The 18,222-nt window shown below is 45.6% G+C and overlaps 2 protein-coding genes across 2 annotated transcripts in view; both read left to right on the top strand.

Moving 5' to 3' along the window:
• LOC137335973 (zinc finger protein 271-like) overlaps window positions 1-5,166 on the top strand; it is a 34,743-nt gene extending 29,577 nt beyond the window's left edge. Inside the window, exon 5 of the mRNA XM_068001479.1 lies at window positions 3,720-5,166. Within this exon, the coding sequence (XP_067857580.1) occupies window positions 3,720-4,571 (852 nt within the window). The 3' untranslated portion in view covers window positions 4,572-5,166. The remainder of the gene's footprint in view (window positions 1-3,719) is intronic.
• A 3,591-nt stretch (window positions 5,167-8,757) lies between these two features.
• On the top strand, window positions 8,758-17,761 carry LOC137335972 (zinc finger protein 271-like). The gene is made up of 2 exons (XM_068001478.1): window positions 8,758-8,843; window positions 15,822-17,761. The coding sequence occupies exons 1-2, from the start codon at window positions 8,758-8,760 to the stop codon at window positions 17,497-17,499; spliced, it is 1,764 nt and encodes a 587-aa protein (XP_067857579.1). The 3' UTR covers window positions 17,500-17,761.
• The last annotated feature ends 461 nt before the right edge of the window (window positions 17,762-18,222 follow it).

The raw sequence follows: 18,222 nt of genomic DNA, 5'->3' as shown, positions 1-18,222 counted from the left end.
CTCTCCCCTCTCAATATATTCCCGTTTACTGCGTATTCCCTTTCACTGTTTGCCCTCCCAAAGTGCATTACCTCACACTTCTCCGGGTTGAACTCCATTTGCCACTTTTCCGCCCACTCCACCAACCCATTGATATCTTCCTGGAGTCCACAGCTACCCTCTTCACTATTAATTACACAGCCAATTTTTGTGTCATCTGCACATTTGCCAATCATGCTCCCGACATTCAAGTCCAAATCATTAAGATATACCACAAACAGCGGGGACCCAACACTGAGCCCTGTGGCACGGCATTGGAAACAGATTTCCATTCGCAAAGATATCCATCGACTTTTACCCTTTGTTTCCTGTTACTGAGCCAATTTTGGATCTAATTCACCACATTTCCCTGTATCCCATGGGCTTTTACCTTTCTGACCAGTCTGCCATGTGGGACCTTGTCAAATGCCTTACTACAATCCATGTAGACAACATCCAACAGCACGACCCTCATCAATCCTCCTTGTCACTTCCTCAAATAATTTAATCAGATTTGCAAGGCATGACCTTCCCTGAACAAATCCATGCTGACTATCCCTGATTAAACCATGCCTTTCCAAGCGACAGTTTATCCGATCTCTCAGTATTGATTCTAATAGTTTGCCCACCACCGAGGTAAGACTGACCGGCCTATAATTGTTCGGTCTTTCCCTTGAACCCTTTTTAAACAATGGTCCTACGTTTGCAGTCTTCCGGTACCTCCCCTGTATCTAATGAGGATTGGAAAATGATCCTCAGAGCATCCGCTATTTCCTTCCTGGCTTCCTCCAATAGCCCAGGAAACAATCCATCCGGCCCTGGTGACTTATCGACTTGCAAGGATTCCAGTCCCTCTAGTACTTCCTCTCTCGTCATGTTTACCTGATCCAATATTTCACACCTGTCCTCTTTAACTACTACGTCCGGATCATCCCCTTCCTTTGTGAATACGGAGAAAAAATATTCATTTAAAACCCCACCCACATGTTCTGCTTCTACACACAAGTTACCCTTATCATCCCTGATAGATCCCACCTTTTCCTTAGCTATCCTCTTGTTCTTAATGTACTGATAAAATATCTAACATTCTTCTAAACTCCAGAGAGCATAGGCCCATTCTATTCAATCTCTCCTCATAGGACAACCGTCTCATCCCAGGAATCAATCGAGTGAACCTTCGCTGCATATGCCCTTCCTTAGATAAGGAGAGCACAACTGTACACAGTACTCCAGGTGTGGTCTCACCAAAGCCCTGTACAATTGCAACAAGACTTCCTTATTCTTCGACTCCAACCCCCTTGCAATAAATTCCAACATTCCAGTTGCCTTCGAATTGCTTGCTGTACCTGCATCTTATCTTTCGGTGTTTCTTGTACGAGGACATACAAATCTCTCTGAACACCAACATTTAATAGTTTCTCACCATTTTAAAAATTCTGTTTTTCTATTCTTCCTACCAAAGTGAATAACCTCACATTTCCCCAAATAATACTCTATCTTCCACCTTCTTGGCCACTCACTTAACCTGTCTATATCCCTTTGCAGACTCTTTGTGTCCTCCTCACAGCTTACGTTCCCACCTAGCTTCATGTCGTCAGCAAACTTGGATACTTTACACTCGGTCCCATCCGCTAAGTCATTGATATATATTGTAAATAGCTGAGGCCCAAGTACTGATCCTTGCAGCACCCCACTAGTTACACGTCCAGGCCATCAAAATATATCAAAAAGATTCATGGTCCTAATACCCACCCCTATGGAATATCACTGTATACTTCCTTCCAGTCTGTAAAACAACGGTTCACCACTGATCTCCACATTCTGTCTCTCCGCCAATTTTGTATCCATGCTGCTATTTGCTTCAATTTTATTAACAGGTCCATTCGGTGGCACTTTACCGAACGCCTTTGAAATGTCCGTTTACACAACATCGAGTGCACTACCCTCATCAACCCTCTCCGTTATTTCATTGAAGAACTCAATCAAATTAGTCAGACATGATTTTACTTTTAACAAATCGATATTGACTGTCATTTATTAACTCACATTCTTCCAAGTGAGAATTAATTTTGTCCCGGATTCTGGCCTCTAGAAGTTTCCCACCACCGACGTTAGGCTGACTGGCCTGTAATTGCTGGGTTTATCCCTCTCCCACATTTTTGAACAGGGGTGTAACACTTGCAATCCTCCAGTCCTCAGACACCACTCCCATATCCAAGGAGGATTGGAAGATTGTGGTCAGAGCCTCCACTATCTACACCCTTACTTCCCTCAGTAATCTAGGAGGAATCCCATCTGGACCGAAAAACCTTTTTACTTTGAGCACTGCCAGTCTTTTAAGTACCTCCTCTTTATCTATTTTGATCGTCTTCAATATCACTACTACCTCCTCCTTTACTGTACAATGGCAGAATCCTCTTCTCTGGTGAAGACGGATTTAAAGTACTCATTTAGTGCCTCAGCCATGCCCTCTGCCTCCACAAGAAGATCTCCTTTTTTGTCCCTAATCGACCCCACCCTTCCTTTGACTCCCCTTTTGTATGTTCATAAAAGACTTTTGGATTCCATTTTATGTTAACCACCAATCTATTCTCATACTCTCTCTTTGCACCTCTTATTCTCTTTTTTAGATCTCCTCTGTACTTTCTTTGTTCAGCCTGGTTCACGACTGTATTATGAACCTTAAATTCGTCATAAGCCTCCTTTTTCTGTTTCATTTTAATCTCTATCTATCTCTTTAGTCATCCAGGGAGCTCTAGCTTTGGATGCCCTTCCTTTCTCCCCCGTGGGGATCTGTCTGCTCTGTACCTGAACCCACTCCTCCTTCAAGGCCTCCCATTGTTCAATTCCTGTTTTGTTGCCAATTTTTGATTCCAATCCACCTGGACAAGATCCCTTTTTAACTCACTGGAATTAGCCCTCCTCCAGTTAAGTATTTTCACATTTGACTGTCCCCTGTCCTTTTCCATAACTATTCTAAACCTAATGAGATTATGATCACTGCTGCCCCACTGAAACATGGTCCACCTGCCCCACTTCATTCTCCACACCGAGCCCACTGCTGTACTCACACTCACTCTCTCACACTCACTCTCTCACACTCACTCTCTCACATTCACTCTCTCACACTCACTCTCTCACACTCACTCTCTCACATTCACTCTCACATTCCTCTCTCACCCTTTCACTCATGGTTTAGCACCACTGAAAGATGCTGCGATGGGTTTGGATTTCAGCACAGGGAGGATGGAGAGTTTGTGGGACAGGGATTTACAGCTTTGAGGAATGAGAGAGGAAATAATGTTCCATAGAAAGTAGAGTTATCTGATCTGAATTTCTATCCTGTACTTACATTGATAACTTTTATAAACTCCTTTTACAGGGGAGGATTTGCAGAGGGAAACTCACACCAAAGATCACGTCAAGATCTGACAGAGTCACTCGATTCATCAGGACCTGAATATCATCGGCCTTTGAATGTGGAAGGAGAAACGTTTGTCTCTTCTATCCGTGGGAGAAGATTTCAAACATCAGTGTGAGTGGAAAATCACCGAGACACACACACCCGAGTGAGAGTGTTCCAGTGCACTGACTGTGGAAAGAGCTTTAACCAGTTACACAGACAGAAAAAACATCACACCATTCACAGCGGGGAGAAACCGTACACGTGTTGTGTGTGTGGACGAGGCTTCAACTGATCGTCCAACCTGGAGAGACACAAGGTCACCCGGACCACGGAGAAACCGTGGAAATGTGGGGACTGTGGGAAGGGATTCAATTACCCATCACAGCTGGAAATGCTTGGACACAATCACACTGGGGAGAGGCCGTTCTTCTGCTCCGTGTGTGGGAAGGGATTCACTCGGTCATCCACCCTGCTGAGACACCAGCGAACTCACTCTGATGAGAGACCTTTTAAATGTTCTGACTGTGAGAAGAGCTTTAAAAGCAAAAGTATTCTGCTGACACACCAACGCACTCACACTGGGGAGAGGCCGTTCACCTGCACCGTGTGTGAGAAGAGATTTACTCGGTCATCCCACCTGCTGACACACCAGCGAGTTCACTCTGATGAGAGACCTTTTAAATGTTCTGACTGTGAGAAGAGCTTTAAAAGCAAAATTGATCTGATGAGACACCAACATAGCCACACTGGGGAGAGGCCGTTCACCTGCTCCGTGTGTGGGAAAGGATTCACTCAGTCATCCACCCTGCTGAAACACCAGCGAGGTCACACTGGGGAGAGACCGTTCTCCTGCTCAGTGTGTAAGAAGAGATTCACTCGATCATCACACCTTCTGTCACACCAGCGAGTTCACTCTGATGAGAGACCTTTTAAATGTTCTAACTGTGAGAAGAGGTTTAAAAGCAAAATTGATCTGATGAAACACCAACGTACCCATACTGGGGAGAGGCCATTCACCTGCTCCGTGTGTGGGAAGGGATTCACTCAGTCATCCCACCTGCTGAAACACCAGCGAGTTCACACTGGGGAGAGGCCGTTAAATGTTCTGACTGTGAGAAAAGATTTAAAATCAGAAATGAGCTGCTGAGACATCGACGCACTCACACTGGGGAGAGACTGTTCACCTGTTCCATGTGTGGGAAGGGATTCACTCATTCATCCCACCTTCTGAAACATCAACTTGTTCACACTATTGAGTGACCTTTTAATTCACTGACTGTGAGAAGAGCTTTAAAAGCAGAAATGAACTGCTGACGCATCAACTCACGCCCATTGAGGAGAGACTGTTCACCTGTTCCATGTGTGGGAAGGAATTCACTCAGTCATCACACGTGCTGAGACACCAGCGAGTTCACATATGACTGCAGGGGTTGGATTCTGCTGTTAATCCCATCCAGGACTGAACCATGTTCATTCTGACAGTTGGGGTTTGTTTCTTCTGATGTCAATAACCCCTATAACTGGGCTGGAGTTTAATATTCAGAATATCTGTTAAATAAATCAGATTTGTTTTAAACACCTTGTTGTCGATTTTGGTTTTTCCCACCTGAGTGTTTAGCATCACCTGACTGGAGCTCAGAAAGGACAATCTGATGGGAACAGAACTTCAGCCTGGACACAGTCCTTCAGGGCCACACTGAGAGGGGCAAACGGCACTTTGGCCTTTCTCGTCTCCCTTCACTGACAGCAAAGTCACTGTATGACATCCAGTCTAAAAATGACTGTGGTAATTATTCTATGAAGATTTCACCTGTTTGAGTGACAGTCCTGAGTCTAACATTTAAGGCAGGCGTTAACTCATTTAAAATAAACCCGTTAAAAATAAATGAGTTAAAGTCTGAATTGAAGTAGCAGAGGGAGGAGTTCACAGGAGCCTGTTAACTGCTGGTACAATTGTACAACAGTCATTCGATCTCCAGATAAAGAAGGACCTGCAGTGTGTTTCCAGAATTCACGGTTTTATTGCTGTGTGCGTGTTAGACACCAGGATCACTAAAAATACACGACCCGGACCATCCACAGGGTGGGGGCGATCCCGACAGTTACTCTGGGATCACTCCCACTGCAGAACTCCACCACTGACCCTGCTGAAGGTTGCAGGCTCAGGGAGTGGGGCCTCCAGGAGAGGAATGTAAGATAGCTGGGTTTCAGTATCCTGACAAATATATGCTGAGGTACCAGAGGAATCCTTACTAAGGAACCGTCTGTGGTTTTACCTCTCAGTGTAGGTCTAGCGGTGAATGATTCCTGACTCCCTGAACTGTCTTACATTTAACCCAGATCGGATCAGGATGAATTCAGTTTACAGGAGAATTGGGACAAATATCACCCACAATCGAGGGAGACGAAAGCAGCCATTAGAGAATCTAAGAGATCTTTGGAAAAGAAAATGGTGCACAATTCTGAGGATAATAGCAAATGTTTTTTCAGCTACGTCAGGAGTCAGAAGACCATTAAAGATGCTTTAGGGCCACCGAAAGACAGTTCAGGACAGATTCCCGGGCTATGGCAGAGCTGTTAAATGACTATTTCACATCAGTCTACACTCCTGTGGATGATGCTCAGATTCCAGCTGTGGGATGTGCTGTCAACAATGACATCATAAATATTAAAATAGAATGGGATGTCACTTTGGATAAAATATGAACTCTCAAAATGTATTGTGCTCCAGGTCCAGATGATATTCACCCACGGGTGTTTAAAGAGATGGGACGGGTGCTCTGTGAGCCTCTTGCCTGTATCTTCAACAGCTCAATAGAGTCAGCGATAGTCCCCTGAGATTGGAAGGTAGCTCACGTAGTTCCCATTTTCATTAAAGGGGACAAATCAGAGCCGGGGTATGACAGGCCCATCAGTGTGACCTCGATCTGAGGGAAGATGCTTGAAGGGATCCTAAGAGATGCTGTTTATGATCACGGGGAAAGAGAAGGAGCCATTAGAGATACTCAACACGGCTTCTGGGAAAGAAAATGCTGTCTTACAAACTTGCTTGAGTTTTTTGAAGAAGTTGCTGGGTCAGTGGATGAGGGTAATCTGGTTCACATTGTCTATCTCAGGGGTGTCAAACTAATTTCCTATGGTGAACCTGACCCGATATCATGACACTTGGCCTGGACCACATTCAGCAAAAGTTATTAAACTGGAAACAGATGAAGATAAACTATATTGTTACTTACGTACATTTCGATGTTGTTTACTGCTACTGCTGCTCCTGATAGCTGATCTTCTTTCCCGGAAGCCGTGTTGAGTATCTCTAATGGTCCCTTCTGTTTCCTCGTGATCATAAACAGAATCTCTTAGGATCCCTTCAAGCCTCTTAGCTTGAACTATTGCACCAACATTTGGAGTAAATGACTGGGCTGAGGCCTGTCTTGGATAAAAACATGAGGACCACTTGTCATTACAGAACTGTGTGCCCCAAACACTAACCGTGGAAGTGAATTCCACAGACTGACAACTCCCTATGTAAAGAAATTTCTCTTGACTACTGCTCTAAAACAGATAGCAGGGGTTAATTGTAGCTACTCACACTGTATAAGGTGGAAAGTGATGTTCCACAAGGATTGGTTCTGGGACCACTGTTCACAATTCACATAAACGATTTGGACTCGGGAATCGGAAGTCCAATTTCAAAATTAACAGATGACACCAGATTGGCGGGGTGGGGTGGAGTTTACATAATATTAATGAAGTTTGCGACCAAATACAAAATACATTAATAAACTTGCAAAATGGGTGTATAATTGGCTAATGAATTTTAATGCAGATGACAGTGAAATGGAGCATTTTGGTCGCAAGAATTTGGAAATTGTGCCCTGTATATCCAAGTCCAAGTCATTAATGTATATCAAGAAAAGCAGTGGTCCCAGCACCGACCCCTGGGGAACACCACAGTATACCTCCCTCCTTTCTGAAAAACAACCATTCATCACTACACTCTGCTGTTATTTAGCCAATTCTGTAGCAATGCTGCTACTGCCCCCTTTATTCCATGGGCTTCAATCTTAATGACAAGCCCATTACGTGGCACTTTATCTAACGCCTTTTGGAAGTCCATACACACCACATCAACTGCATTTCCCTCATCGACCCTCTCTGTTACCTTATCAAAAAACTGTATCAAGTTAGTTAAACACAATTTGCCTTTAACAAATCCGTGCTAGCTTTCCCTAATCCTTGTCCAAGTGGCTGCTAATTCTATCCCGGATTATCGTTGCTGGAACTTTCCCCACTACCGAGGTTAAACTGACTGGTCAGTAGCTGCTGGGTTTTATCTCTCACCCTTTCTTGAACAGGGGTGTAACATTTGCAATTCTCCAGTCCTCTGGCATCACCCCCATATCTAAGGATGTTTGGAAGATTATGGCCAGTACCTCTGCAATTTCCACTGTTACTTCCCTCAGAAACCTAGGATGCATCCCATCCGGACCAGGTTACGTATCTACTTTAAGTACAGCCAGCCATTCAAGTACCTCCTTTTTATGAATTTTTAGCCAATCCAGTATCTCAACTACATCTTCCTTTACTGACACTCTGGCAGCATCTTCTTGGTAAAGACAGATGCAAAGTATTTATTTACTACCTCCGCCATGCCCACTGCCTCCTGCTGCTGTTTCCTCAGTATAACACGGGCCAGTGACGCAATGGATAACACATCTGACTACGGATTAGAAGACTGTAGGTTTGACTCCTACCTGGCTCTGAATTTTTTTTAACTTGTGCATTATTTTATGGCCTTCAATACCTTGCAAGCTGTCCTACTTGGTGGTGCTGCCTGAATTCAATCTTCAGAGAAGGCATCAGGGATTACGAAGCTTTTTTTCCATCTCTCACCTCATCTTTCCATCTTTGCTGCAGAGCAAAATCAAGAACTTTTGCTGACTGCAGCACATCAAAAGATGTGCTGCCCCTTGACCTCTCTGTACCCAAACACACAGTGAAGTTTAGGAAGTTCATGGGTTATGGACTCGCTGACAACGCTCTTGTTTCTGTATAATTGCAGCAAGACAATCGGTGAGTGGAGAATATAATCAACGATCCCACTACTTCTCACATGCTAAGTGAGCGCTCGACCAGTTGAGCTAATTCCTCGTTTGCTGTTTGTAAATCGCCCTTCACAGTTCCCGCCTCACACTCGCCTCCAAGCTGCTCCACGACCAGCAGAGAAATCTTGCCTTGGGTTGCCGCTCCTTGAATATATTAAAAATTTGCTAAAATCGGTGTTATCGAGCATCAGCAAGTGAGGAACAGCAGAACGGGAAGCCACAGTAATCATGAATGATGCTGAGAAGAGTCCGAGCCTGTGGAAGGAAGACGAGGTCACCGGAAAGCAACAGCTGCCCGAGCTTGAGGGAGCAGCGTGAGCCCTGACTGACTGATCGAAGACCTTTTTACATGAAATTGAGGGCGATTTGAAATGTTGCTGCTCAAAGGCACTCCCTGCTGGTGAGCAGAGGGAAATGCTCGAGTGAAACAGCCATGCTCGGGCAGACACAGAAAGCTTCAAGGTTTGAGAAAGCAAAAGAGGCGTCCTGTGCGTTCATGGCAACATGTTAATCTGTAAGTTGCCTGTAAAGTTAAGAGAGCGACCTTGAACTAATTGCTGCTTATTGCAAAAGCACGCGTACTCTTTTGAGCCGGAATTGAACAAATGATGCAAGGATGACTTTGTCTTATTTTCCACAACAGTCTTGTCGCTCGACCAGCTGAGTTATCGAAGGAAAGAGGCAAAAATGGATTCCAGTGCTCATGACTGAGGCTGACTCGGTACCTGCTCGTACCGCAGCGCTGTGGGAGTGTGAGCTGTTCCTTGTTCTTCACGGCCTGGGCCAGTGACGCAATGAATAATGTGACTGATTAATGATCTGGAGATTGTGGGTTCAAGTTTACTGGATGGTGTAAAGTGAAAGGCCGGGCCTGGAGAGCATTGGAATAGTCGAGTCTAGAGGTAAACAAAGGCTGGGATGAGGGTTTCAGCAGCAGAACTTCATTCTGGCAGTTGGGATTTGTTTCTGATGATGTTAATAACCGCTGTAACTGCCCCTGGGGGACACCACTGTTTACATCCCCACAGTCTGAAAAACATCCATTAACCACCACTCTGCCCTTTCTCCAACTTCCCATCCACACTGACCCACTCCCTTTAATACCGTGAGCTTGAATCTGATCAACAAGCCTCCTGTCCGGCATCTTCTCAAACACTTTTTAACAATCCATCTTCACAACCTCCATTGCATTTTATCCCCACACTGTGTTATTCCCTCCAATAATCCCTGCTGTCTGTCCTGAATTAATCCATTTCATTCCCAATGTTGAAATCTTTGCTCCACCCACTCGGTTCCATCGGTTTTTCTCCACAACACAAAGGGCCAGTTTTCCCCAAGAGTTTCACACCAATCAGCTTTCAAAATGAGGCAGACTTTCAGCCAATGAGGGAGATCCGGGCTCAGCCCCGCCCACTCGGTGCCGCAAGTCCCGCCCCTCACACACTCCCATTGGTTGGAGGACCAACCGCCCGCTCGGTCCTCCAGTCCCTCTCCGCTCTTCCTATTGGTCCGGAGCTCCCGTCAATCACCCGGGCAGTGTGAGCTGAGCATGCGCGGCGGGCGGGGAGTGAGGCCGAGATCGTGTCCGCAACAGGTGAGAGATGGGCGGGGGGAGCGGGTTAATAAACCCCGGGGGAGGGGGCGGGGGCTTCACAAACCCCGAGTGCGGCCCCGGGCCCGAATATCAAACAGTGAACATTCTCCTCTCTCTCTCTACACTCCGGGGGCTCCGGTTTAGATCAGACCCGAAACTCGACAAACGGCCCGCGGCCTCCGAGCATGCGCAGAGTCAGCGTCAAACCTCGTGACTCATCGAATCAGGGAGCGTCTGTAAATGAAGGAGAAATGGAGATCGGTCAGGGAGCGTCTGTAAATGAAGGAGAAATGTTGATCGGTCAGGGAGCGTCTGTAAATGAAGGAGAAATGGTGATCGGTCAGGGAGCGACTGTAAATGAAGGAGAAATCGTGATCGTTCAGGGAGCATCTGTAAATGAAGGAGTAATGGTGATCGGTCAGGGAGCGTCTGTAAATGAAGGGGATATGGTGATCGGTCAGGGAGCGTCTGCAAATGAAGGAGAAATGGTGATCGGTCAGCGAGCGTCTGTAAATGAAGGAGAAATCGTGATCAGTCAGGGAGCGTCTGTAAATGAAGGAGAAATGGTGATCGGTCAGGGAGCGTCTGTAAATGAAGGGGAAATGGTGATCGGTCAGGGAGTATCTGTAAATGAAGGAGAAATGGTGAAGGTCGAGGGAGTCTAAATGAAGGAGAAATGGTGATCAGTCAGGGAGAGTCTGTAAATTAAGGATAAGTGATGATCGGTCAGGGAGCACTTGCAAATAGACGATAAAGGATGACAGATCAGGGAGCGTCTGTAAATGAAAGAGAAATGCTGAAGGTCGGGGGAGTCTGTCGATGAATGAGAAATGGTGATCGGTCAGGGAGCTTCTGTGTTTGCAAGAGAAATGGTGAATGTCAGGGAGAGTCTGTAAATGAGGAAGAAAATGTGATGGCTCATAAGAACATAAGAAATAGGAGCAGAAGTAGGCCGTACGCCCCATTGAGCCTGCTCTGTATTCAATAAGATCAAGGCTGATCTTTGACCTCAAATCCACTTGACTGCCCAAACACCATATCCCTTGATTCCCTTCGAGTCCAAAAATCTATCAATCTCAGCCTTGCATATACTCAACGACTGTGCATCCACAGCCCTCTGAGGTAGAGAATTCCAAAGATTTACAACCCTCTCAGTGATGAAATTCCTCCTCATCTTAGTCTTAAATGGCCGACCCCTTATCCTGAGACAATGCTCCTACTTCTGCACTCTCCAGCCAGGGGAAACATCCTCTCAGTATGTACCCTCTCAAGCCCTCTCAGAATCTTACAAGTTTCAATGAGATCACCTCTCATTCTTAGAACTATCGAAAAGATACAGCACAGAAGGGGGCCATTCGGCCCATTGTGTCTGCGCTGGCTCGAAGAACAACCAGGTGCCCATTCTAATCCCACCTTCCAGCACCCGGTCCGTAGCCCTGCAGCTTACAGCACTTTCGGTGCAGGTCCAGTTAATTTTTAAAAGAGTTGAGGGTCCCTGCCTCTACCACCAATTCGGGCAGCGGATTCCATACACCCACCACCCTCTGGGTAAAAAGGTTTTTCCTCATGTCCCCTCTAATCCTTCCGCCAATCAGCTTAAATCGATTTCCTTTAGTTCTTGAACTCTCTGCTAGGGGAAACAGATACTTCCTGTCTACTCTATCTGGGCCCCTCATCATTTTGTACACCTCAATCAAGTCACCACTCAGCTTCCTCTGCTCCAAGGAAAACAACCCCAACCTATCCAATCTCTCCTCGTAGCTGCAATTTTCAAGCCCTGGCAACATTCTTGTAAATCTTCTCTCCACTCTCTCCAGAGCAATTACGTCCTTCCTGTAATGTGGTGACCAGAACTGCACACAATACTCCAGCTGTGGCCTTACCAGCGTTTTATACAGTTTATACAGTCATTACATCCGTGCTTTTGTATTCTATACCTCGGCTAATAACGGAGAGCATTCCGTATGCCTTCTTCACAACCTTATCTACCTGTACTGCCACCTTCAGGGACCTGTGCACATGCACTCCATGGTCTCTCACTTCCTCCACCCCTCTCAATATATTCCTGTTTACTGCGTGTTCCCTTTTACTGTTTGCCCTCCCGAAGTGCATTGCCTCACACTTCTCCGAGTTGAACTCCATTTGCCACTTTTCGGCCCACTCCACCAACCCATTGATATCTTCCTGGTGTCGACAGCTACCCTCTTCACTATCAATTACACAGCCAATTTTTGTGTCATCTGCACATTTGCCAATCATGCTCCCGACATTCAAGTCCAAATCATTAAGATATACCACAAACAGCGGGAACCCAACACTGAGCCCTATGGCACACCACTGGAAACAGATTTCCATTCGCAAAGATATCCATCGACTTTTACCCTTTGTTTCCTGTTCCTGAGCCAATTTTGGATCTAATTCACCACATTTCCCTGTATCCCATGGGCTTTTACCTTTCTGACCAGTCTGCCATGTGGCACCTTTTCAAATGCCTTACTACAATCCATGCAGACAACATCCAACAGCACGACCATCATCAATCCTCCTCGTCACTTCCTCAAATAATTTAATCAGATTTGCAAGGCATGACCTTCCCTGAACAAATCCATGCTGACTATCCCTGATTAAACCATGCCTTTCCAAGCGACAGTTTATCCTATCTCTCAGTATTGATTCTAATAGTTTGCCCACCACCGAGGTAAGACTGACCGGCCTATAATTGTTCGGTCTTTCCCTTGTACCCTTTTTAAACAATGGCCTTCCATTTGCAGTCTTCCGTTACCTCCCCTGTATCTAATGAGGATTGGAAAATGATCCTCAGGGCATCCGCTATTTCCTCCCTGGCTTCCTCCAATAGCCCAGGAAACAATCCATTCAGCCCTGGTGACTTATCAACTTTCAAGGATTCCAGTCCCTCTGGTACTTCCTCTCTCGTTATGTTTACCTTATCCAATATTTCACACCTCTCCTCTTTAACTACTACGTCCGGATCATCCCCTTCCTTTGTGAATACAGAGAAAAAATATTCATTTAAAACCCTACCCACATGTTCTGCTTCTACACACAAGTTAGCCTTATCATCCCTGATAGGTCCCACCTTTTCCTGAGCTATCCTCTTGTTCTTAATGTACTGATAAAATATCGAACATTCTTCTGAACTCCAGAGAGTATAGGCCCATTCTACTCAATCTCTCCTCATAGGACAACCGTCTCATCCCAGGAATCAATCGAGTGAACCTTCGCTGCATATACCCTTCCTTAGATAAGGAGAGCACAACTGTACACAGTATTCCAGGTGCGGTCTCACCAAAGCCGTGTACAATTGCAACAAGACTTCCTTATTCTTCGACTCCAACCCACTTGCAATAAATTCCAACATTCCATTTGCCTTCCGAATTGCTTGCTGTACCTGCATGTTATCTTTCGGTGTTTCTTGTACGAGGACACCCAAATCTCTCTGAACATCAACATTTAATAGTTTCTCACCATTTAAAAAATTCTGTTTTTCTATTCTTCCTACCAAAGTGAATAACCTCACATTTCCCCACATTATACTCTACCTACCACCTTCTTGCCCACTCACTTAACCTGTCTATATCCCTTTGCAGACTCTTTGTGTCCACCTCACAGCTTACTTTCCCATCTAGCTTTATATCATCAGCAAACTTGGATACTTTACACTCGGTCCCATCATCGAAGTCAATGATATATATTGTAAATAGCTGAGGCCCAAGCACTGATCCTTGCGGCACCCCACGAGTTACACGTCTCGGTCATTAATACATATCAAAAAGAGTCATGGTCCTAATACCATCCCCTGCGGAACACCACTGTATACTTCCTTCCAGTCTGTAAAACAATGGTTCCCCACTGCTCTCTGCATTCTGTCTCTCCGCCAATTTTGTATCCATGCTGCCATGGGCTTCAATTTTACCAACAGGTCCATTCGGTGGTACTTTACCAAATGCCTTTTAAATGTCCGTTTACACAACATCGAGTGCACTACCCTCATCAACACTCTCCGTTATTTCATTGAAGAACTCAATCAAATTAGTCAGACACAATTTTACTTTTAACAAATCTATATTGACTGTCATTTATTAACCCACGTTCTTCCAAGTGAGAATTAATTTTGTCCCGGATTCTAGTCACGAGAAGTTTCCCACCACCGACGTTAGGCTGACTGGCCTGTAATTGCCGGGTTTATCCCTCTCCTACATTTATGAACAGGGGTGTAACACTTGCAATCCTCCAGTCCTCAGACACCACTCCCATATCCAAGGAGGATTGGAAGATTGTGGTCAGAGCCTCCGCTATCTACACCCTGACTTCACTCAGTAATCTTGGAGGCATCCCATCTGGACCGAAAGACTTTTTTTACTTTGAGCCAATCTTTTAAGTACCACCTCTTTATCTATTTTTATCGTCTCCAATATCACTACGACCTCCTCCTTTACTGTACAATGGCAGAATCCTCTTCTCTGGTGAAGACGGATGTAAAGTATTCATTTAGTGCCTCAGCCATGCCCTCTGCCTCCACAAGAAGATCTCCTTTTTTGTCCCTAATCGACCCCACCCTTCCTTTGACTCCCCTTTTACTATTTGTATGTTTAAAAAAGACTTTTGGATTCCCTTTTATGTTAACCACCAATCTATTCTCATACTCTCTCTTTGCACCTCTTATTCCCTTTTTCAGATCTCCTCTGTACTTTCTTTGTTCAGCCTGGTTCACGACTATATTATGAACCTTACATTCGTCATAAGCCTCCTTTTTCTGTTTCATTTTAATCTCTATCTCTTTAGCCATCCAGGGAGCTCTAGCTTTGAATGCCCTTCCTTTCTCCCCCGTGGGGATCTGTCTGCTCTGTACCTGAACCAACTTCAATTACTGTTCTGCCTGGATTTTTGATTCCAATCCACCTGGACAAGATCCCTTTTTAACTCACTGAAATTAGCCCTCCTCCAGTTAAGTATTTTCATATCTGTTTGTTCCTTGTCCTTTTCCATAACTATTCTAAACCTAATGAGATTATGATCACTGCTGCCCTACTGAAATATGCTCCACCTGCCCCACTTCATTCTCCACACCGAGCCCACTGCTGTACTCACATTCGCTCTCTCACATTCGCTCTCCCACATTCACTCTCTCACATTCACTTTCTCACTCTCTCACATTCACTCTCTCACGTTCACTCATGGTTTAGGGCCACTGAAAGATAATGCAATGGGTTTGGATTTCAGCACAGGGAGGAGGGAGAGTGTGTGGGACGGGGATTTACAGCTTTGGGGAACAAGAGATGAAAGAATGTTCCATAGAAACTAGAATTGTCTGTTCTAAATTTCGATCGTGTATTTACAGTGATGACTTTTGTAAACTCTTTTTGCAGGGTATTGGAATGGGAGGATTTGCAGACAGGAAACTCAAACCAAAGATCATGTTAAGATCTGACTGAGTCACTCGAATGATCAGGACCTGAATATCATCGGCCTTTGAATATAGAAGGAGAAATGTTTGTTTATTCTGTCTGTGGGAGAAGATTTCAAACACCTGAGTGAGAGTGTTCCAGTGCACTGACTGTGGAAAGAGATTTAACCAGTTACACAGCCTGAAAAAACATCACACCATTCACAGCGGGGAGAAACCGTACACGTGTCCTGCGTGTGGACGAGGCTTCAACTGATCATCCAACCTGGAGAGACACAAGGTCACCCGGACCACGGAGAAACCGTGGAAATGTGGGGACTGTGGGAAGGGATTCAATTGCCCGTCACAGCTGGAAATTCATCGACGCAGTCACACCGGGGAGAGGCCGTTCTCCTGCTCCGTGTGTGGGAAGGGATTCGCTCAGTCAGACGGCCTCTTGATGCACCAGCGAGTTCACACGGGGGAGAGGCCTTTTAAATGTTCTGACTGTGAGAAGAGGTTTAAAAGCAAAAGTAATCTGCTCACACACCAACGCACACACACTGGGGAGAAGCCGTTTACCTGCTCTGTGTGTGGGAAGAGATTCATTCAGTTATCCAACCTTCTGACACACCAGCGAGTTCACACTGAGGAGAGGCCGTTCACCTGCTCCGTGTGTGGAAAGGGATGCACTTCTTCATCCACCCTGCTGTCACACCAGCGAATTCACACTGGGGAGAGACCTTTTAAATGCTCTGACTGTGAGAAGAGATTTAAAAGCAGAAATGAACTGCTGACACACCAGCGCACTCACACTGGAGAGAGGCCGTTCTCCTGCTCTGTGTGTGGGAAGAGATTCACTCAGTCAACCAACCTTCTGACACACCAGCGAGTTCACACTGGGGAGAGGCCGTTCTCCTGCTCTGTGTGTGGGAAGAGATTCACTCAGTCATCCAGCCTTCTGACACACCAGCGAGTTCACACTGGGGAGAGACATTTTAAATATTCTGACTGTGAGAAGAGCTTTAATAGCAAAATTAATCTGCTGAGACACCAACGCACTCACACTGGGGAGAGGCCGTTCACCCGCTCTCAGCATAAGAAGAGATTCACTCGGTCATCCCACCTTCTGTCACACCAACGAGTTCACACTGGGGAGAGACCGTTCACCTGCTCCTTGTGTAAGAAGAGATTCACTCAGTTATCCCACCTTCTGTCACACCAACAAGTTCACTCTGGGGAGAGACCGTTCACCTGCTCCGTGTGTAAGAAGAGATTCACTCAGTCATCCCACCTTCTGTCACACCAGCGAGTTCACTCTGATGAGAGACCTTTTAAATGTACTGACTGTGCAAAGAGGTTTAAAAGCAAAAGGAATCTGCTGACACACCAACGAGTTCACACTGGGGAGAGGCCTTTTCAATGTTCTGACTGTGGGAAGAGATTTAAAAGCAGAAACGAACTGCTGAGACACCATCGCACTCACACTGGGGAGAGGCCGTTCACCTGCTCCGTGTGTAAGAAGAGATTCACTCGGTCATCCCACCTTCTGACACACCAGCGAGTTCACTCTGATGAGAGACCTTTTAAATGTTCTGACTGTGAGAAAAGCTTTAAAAGCATATACGAACTGTGGAGACACCAACGCACTCACACGAGGGAGAGACCGTTCACCTGCTCCTTGTGTAAGAAGAGATTCACTCGGTCATCCCATCTTCTGGCACACCAACAAGTTCACTCTGATGAGAGACCTTTTAAATGTTCTGACTGTGAGAAGAGGTTTAAAAGCAAAAACGAACTGCTGAGACACCAACGCACTCACACTGGGGAGAGGCCGTTTATCTGCTCTGTGTGTAAGAAGAGATTTACTTGGTCATCCCACCTTCTGACACACCAACGTACTCACCCTGGGGAGAGACCTTTAATTGTTCTGACAGTGAGGAGAGCTTTAAAAGCAAAAATGAACTGCTGACACATCAACGCACACCCATTGGGGAGAGACTGTTCACCTGCTCCGTGTGTGGGAAGGGATTCACTCAGTCATCACACGTGCTGAGACACCAGTGAGTTCACATATGACTGCAGGGGTTGGATTCTGCTGTTAATCCCATCCAGGACTGAACCATGTTCATTCTGACAGTTGGGGTTTGTTTCCGCAGATGTTAATAATCCCAATAACTGGGCTGGAGTTTAATATTCTGGATATCTGTCAAATAAATCAGCTTTATTTTAAACACCTTGTTGTAGATTTTGGTCTTTCCCACCTGAGTGTTTAGCATCACCTGACTGGAGCTCAGAAAGGACAATCTGGGGGGAGGATCGTCCGGTGGGAACAGAACTTCAGCCTGGACACAGTCCTTCAGGGCCACACTGAGAGGGGCAAACGGCACTTTGGTCTTTCTCGTCTCTCTTCACTGACAGCAAAGTCACCGTACGGCGTCCAGTCTGAAAATGACTGTGGTAATTATTCTATGGAGATTTAACCTGTTTGAGTGACAGTCCTGAGTCTACCATTTAAGGCAGGCGTTAACTCATTTAAAATAAACCCGTTAAAAATAAATGGGTTAAAGTCTGCATTAAAATAGCAGAGGGAGGAGTTCACAGGAGCCTGTTAACTGCTGGTACAATTATACAATAGTCATTCGATCTCCAGATAAAGAAGGACCTGCAGTATGTTTCCAGAATTCACGGTTTT

The sequence above is a fragment of the Heptranchias perlo genome, chromosome 20, assembly GCF_035084215.1.
Source record: "Heptranchias perlo isolate sHepPer1 chromosome 20, sHepPer1.hap1, whole genome shotgun sequence".
Lineage (NCBI taxonomy): Eukaryota > Metazoa > Chordata > Chondrichthyes > Hexanchiformes > Hexanchidae > Heptranchias > Heptranchias perlo.
This window is presented reverse-complemented; position numbering and strand designations above follow the sequence as displayed.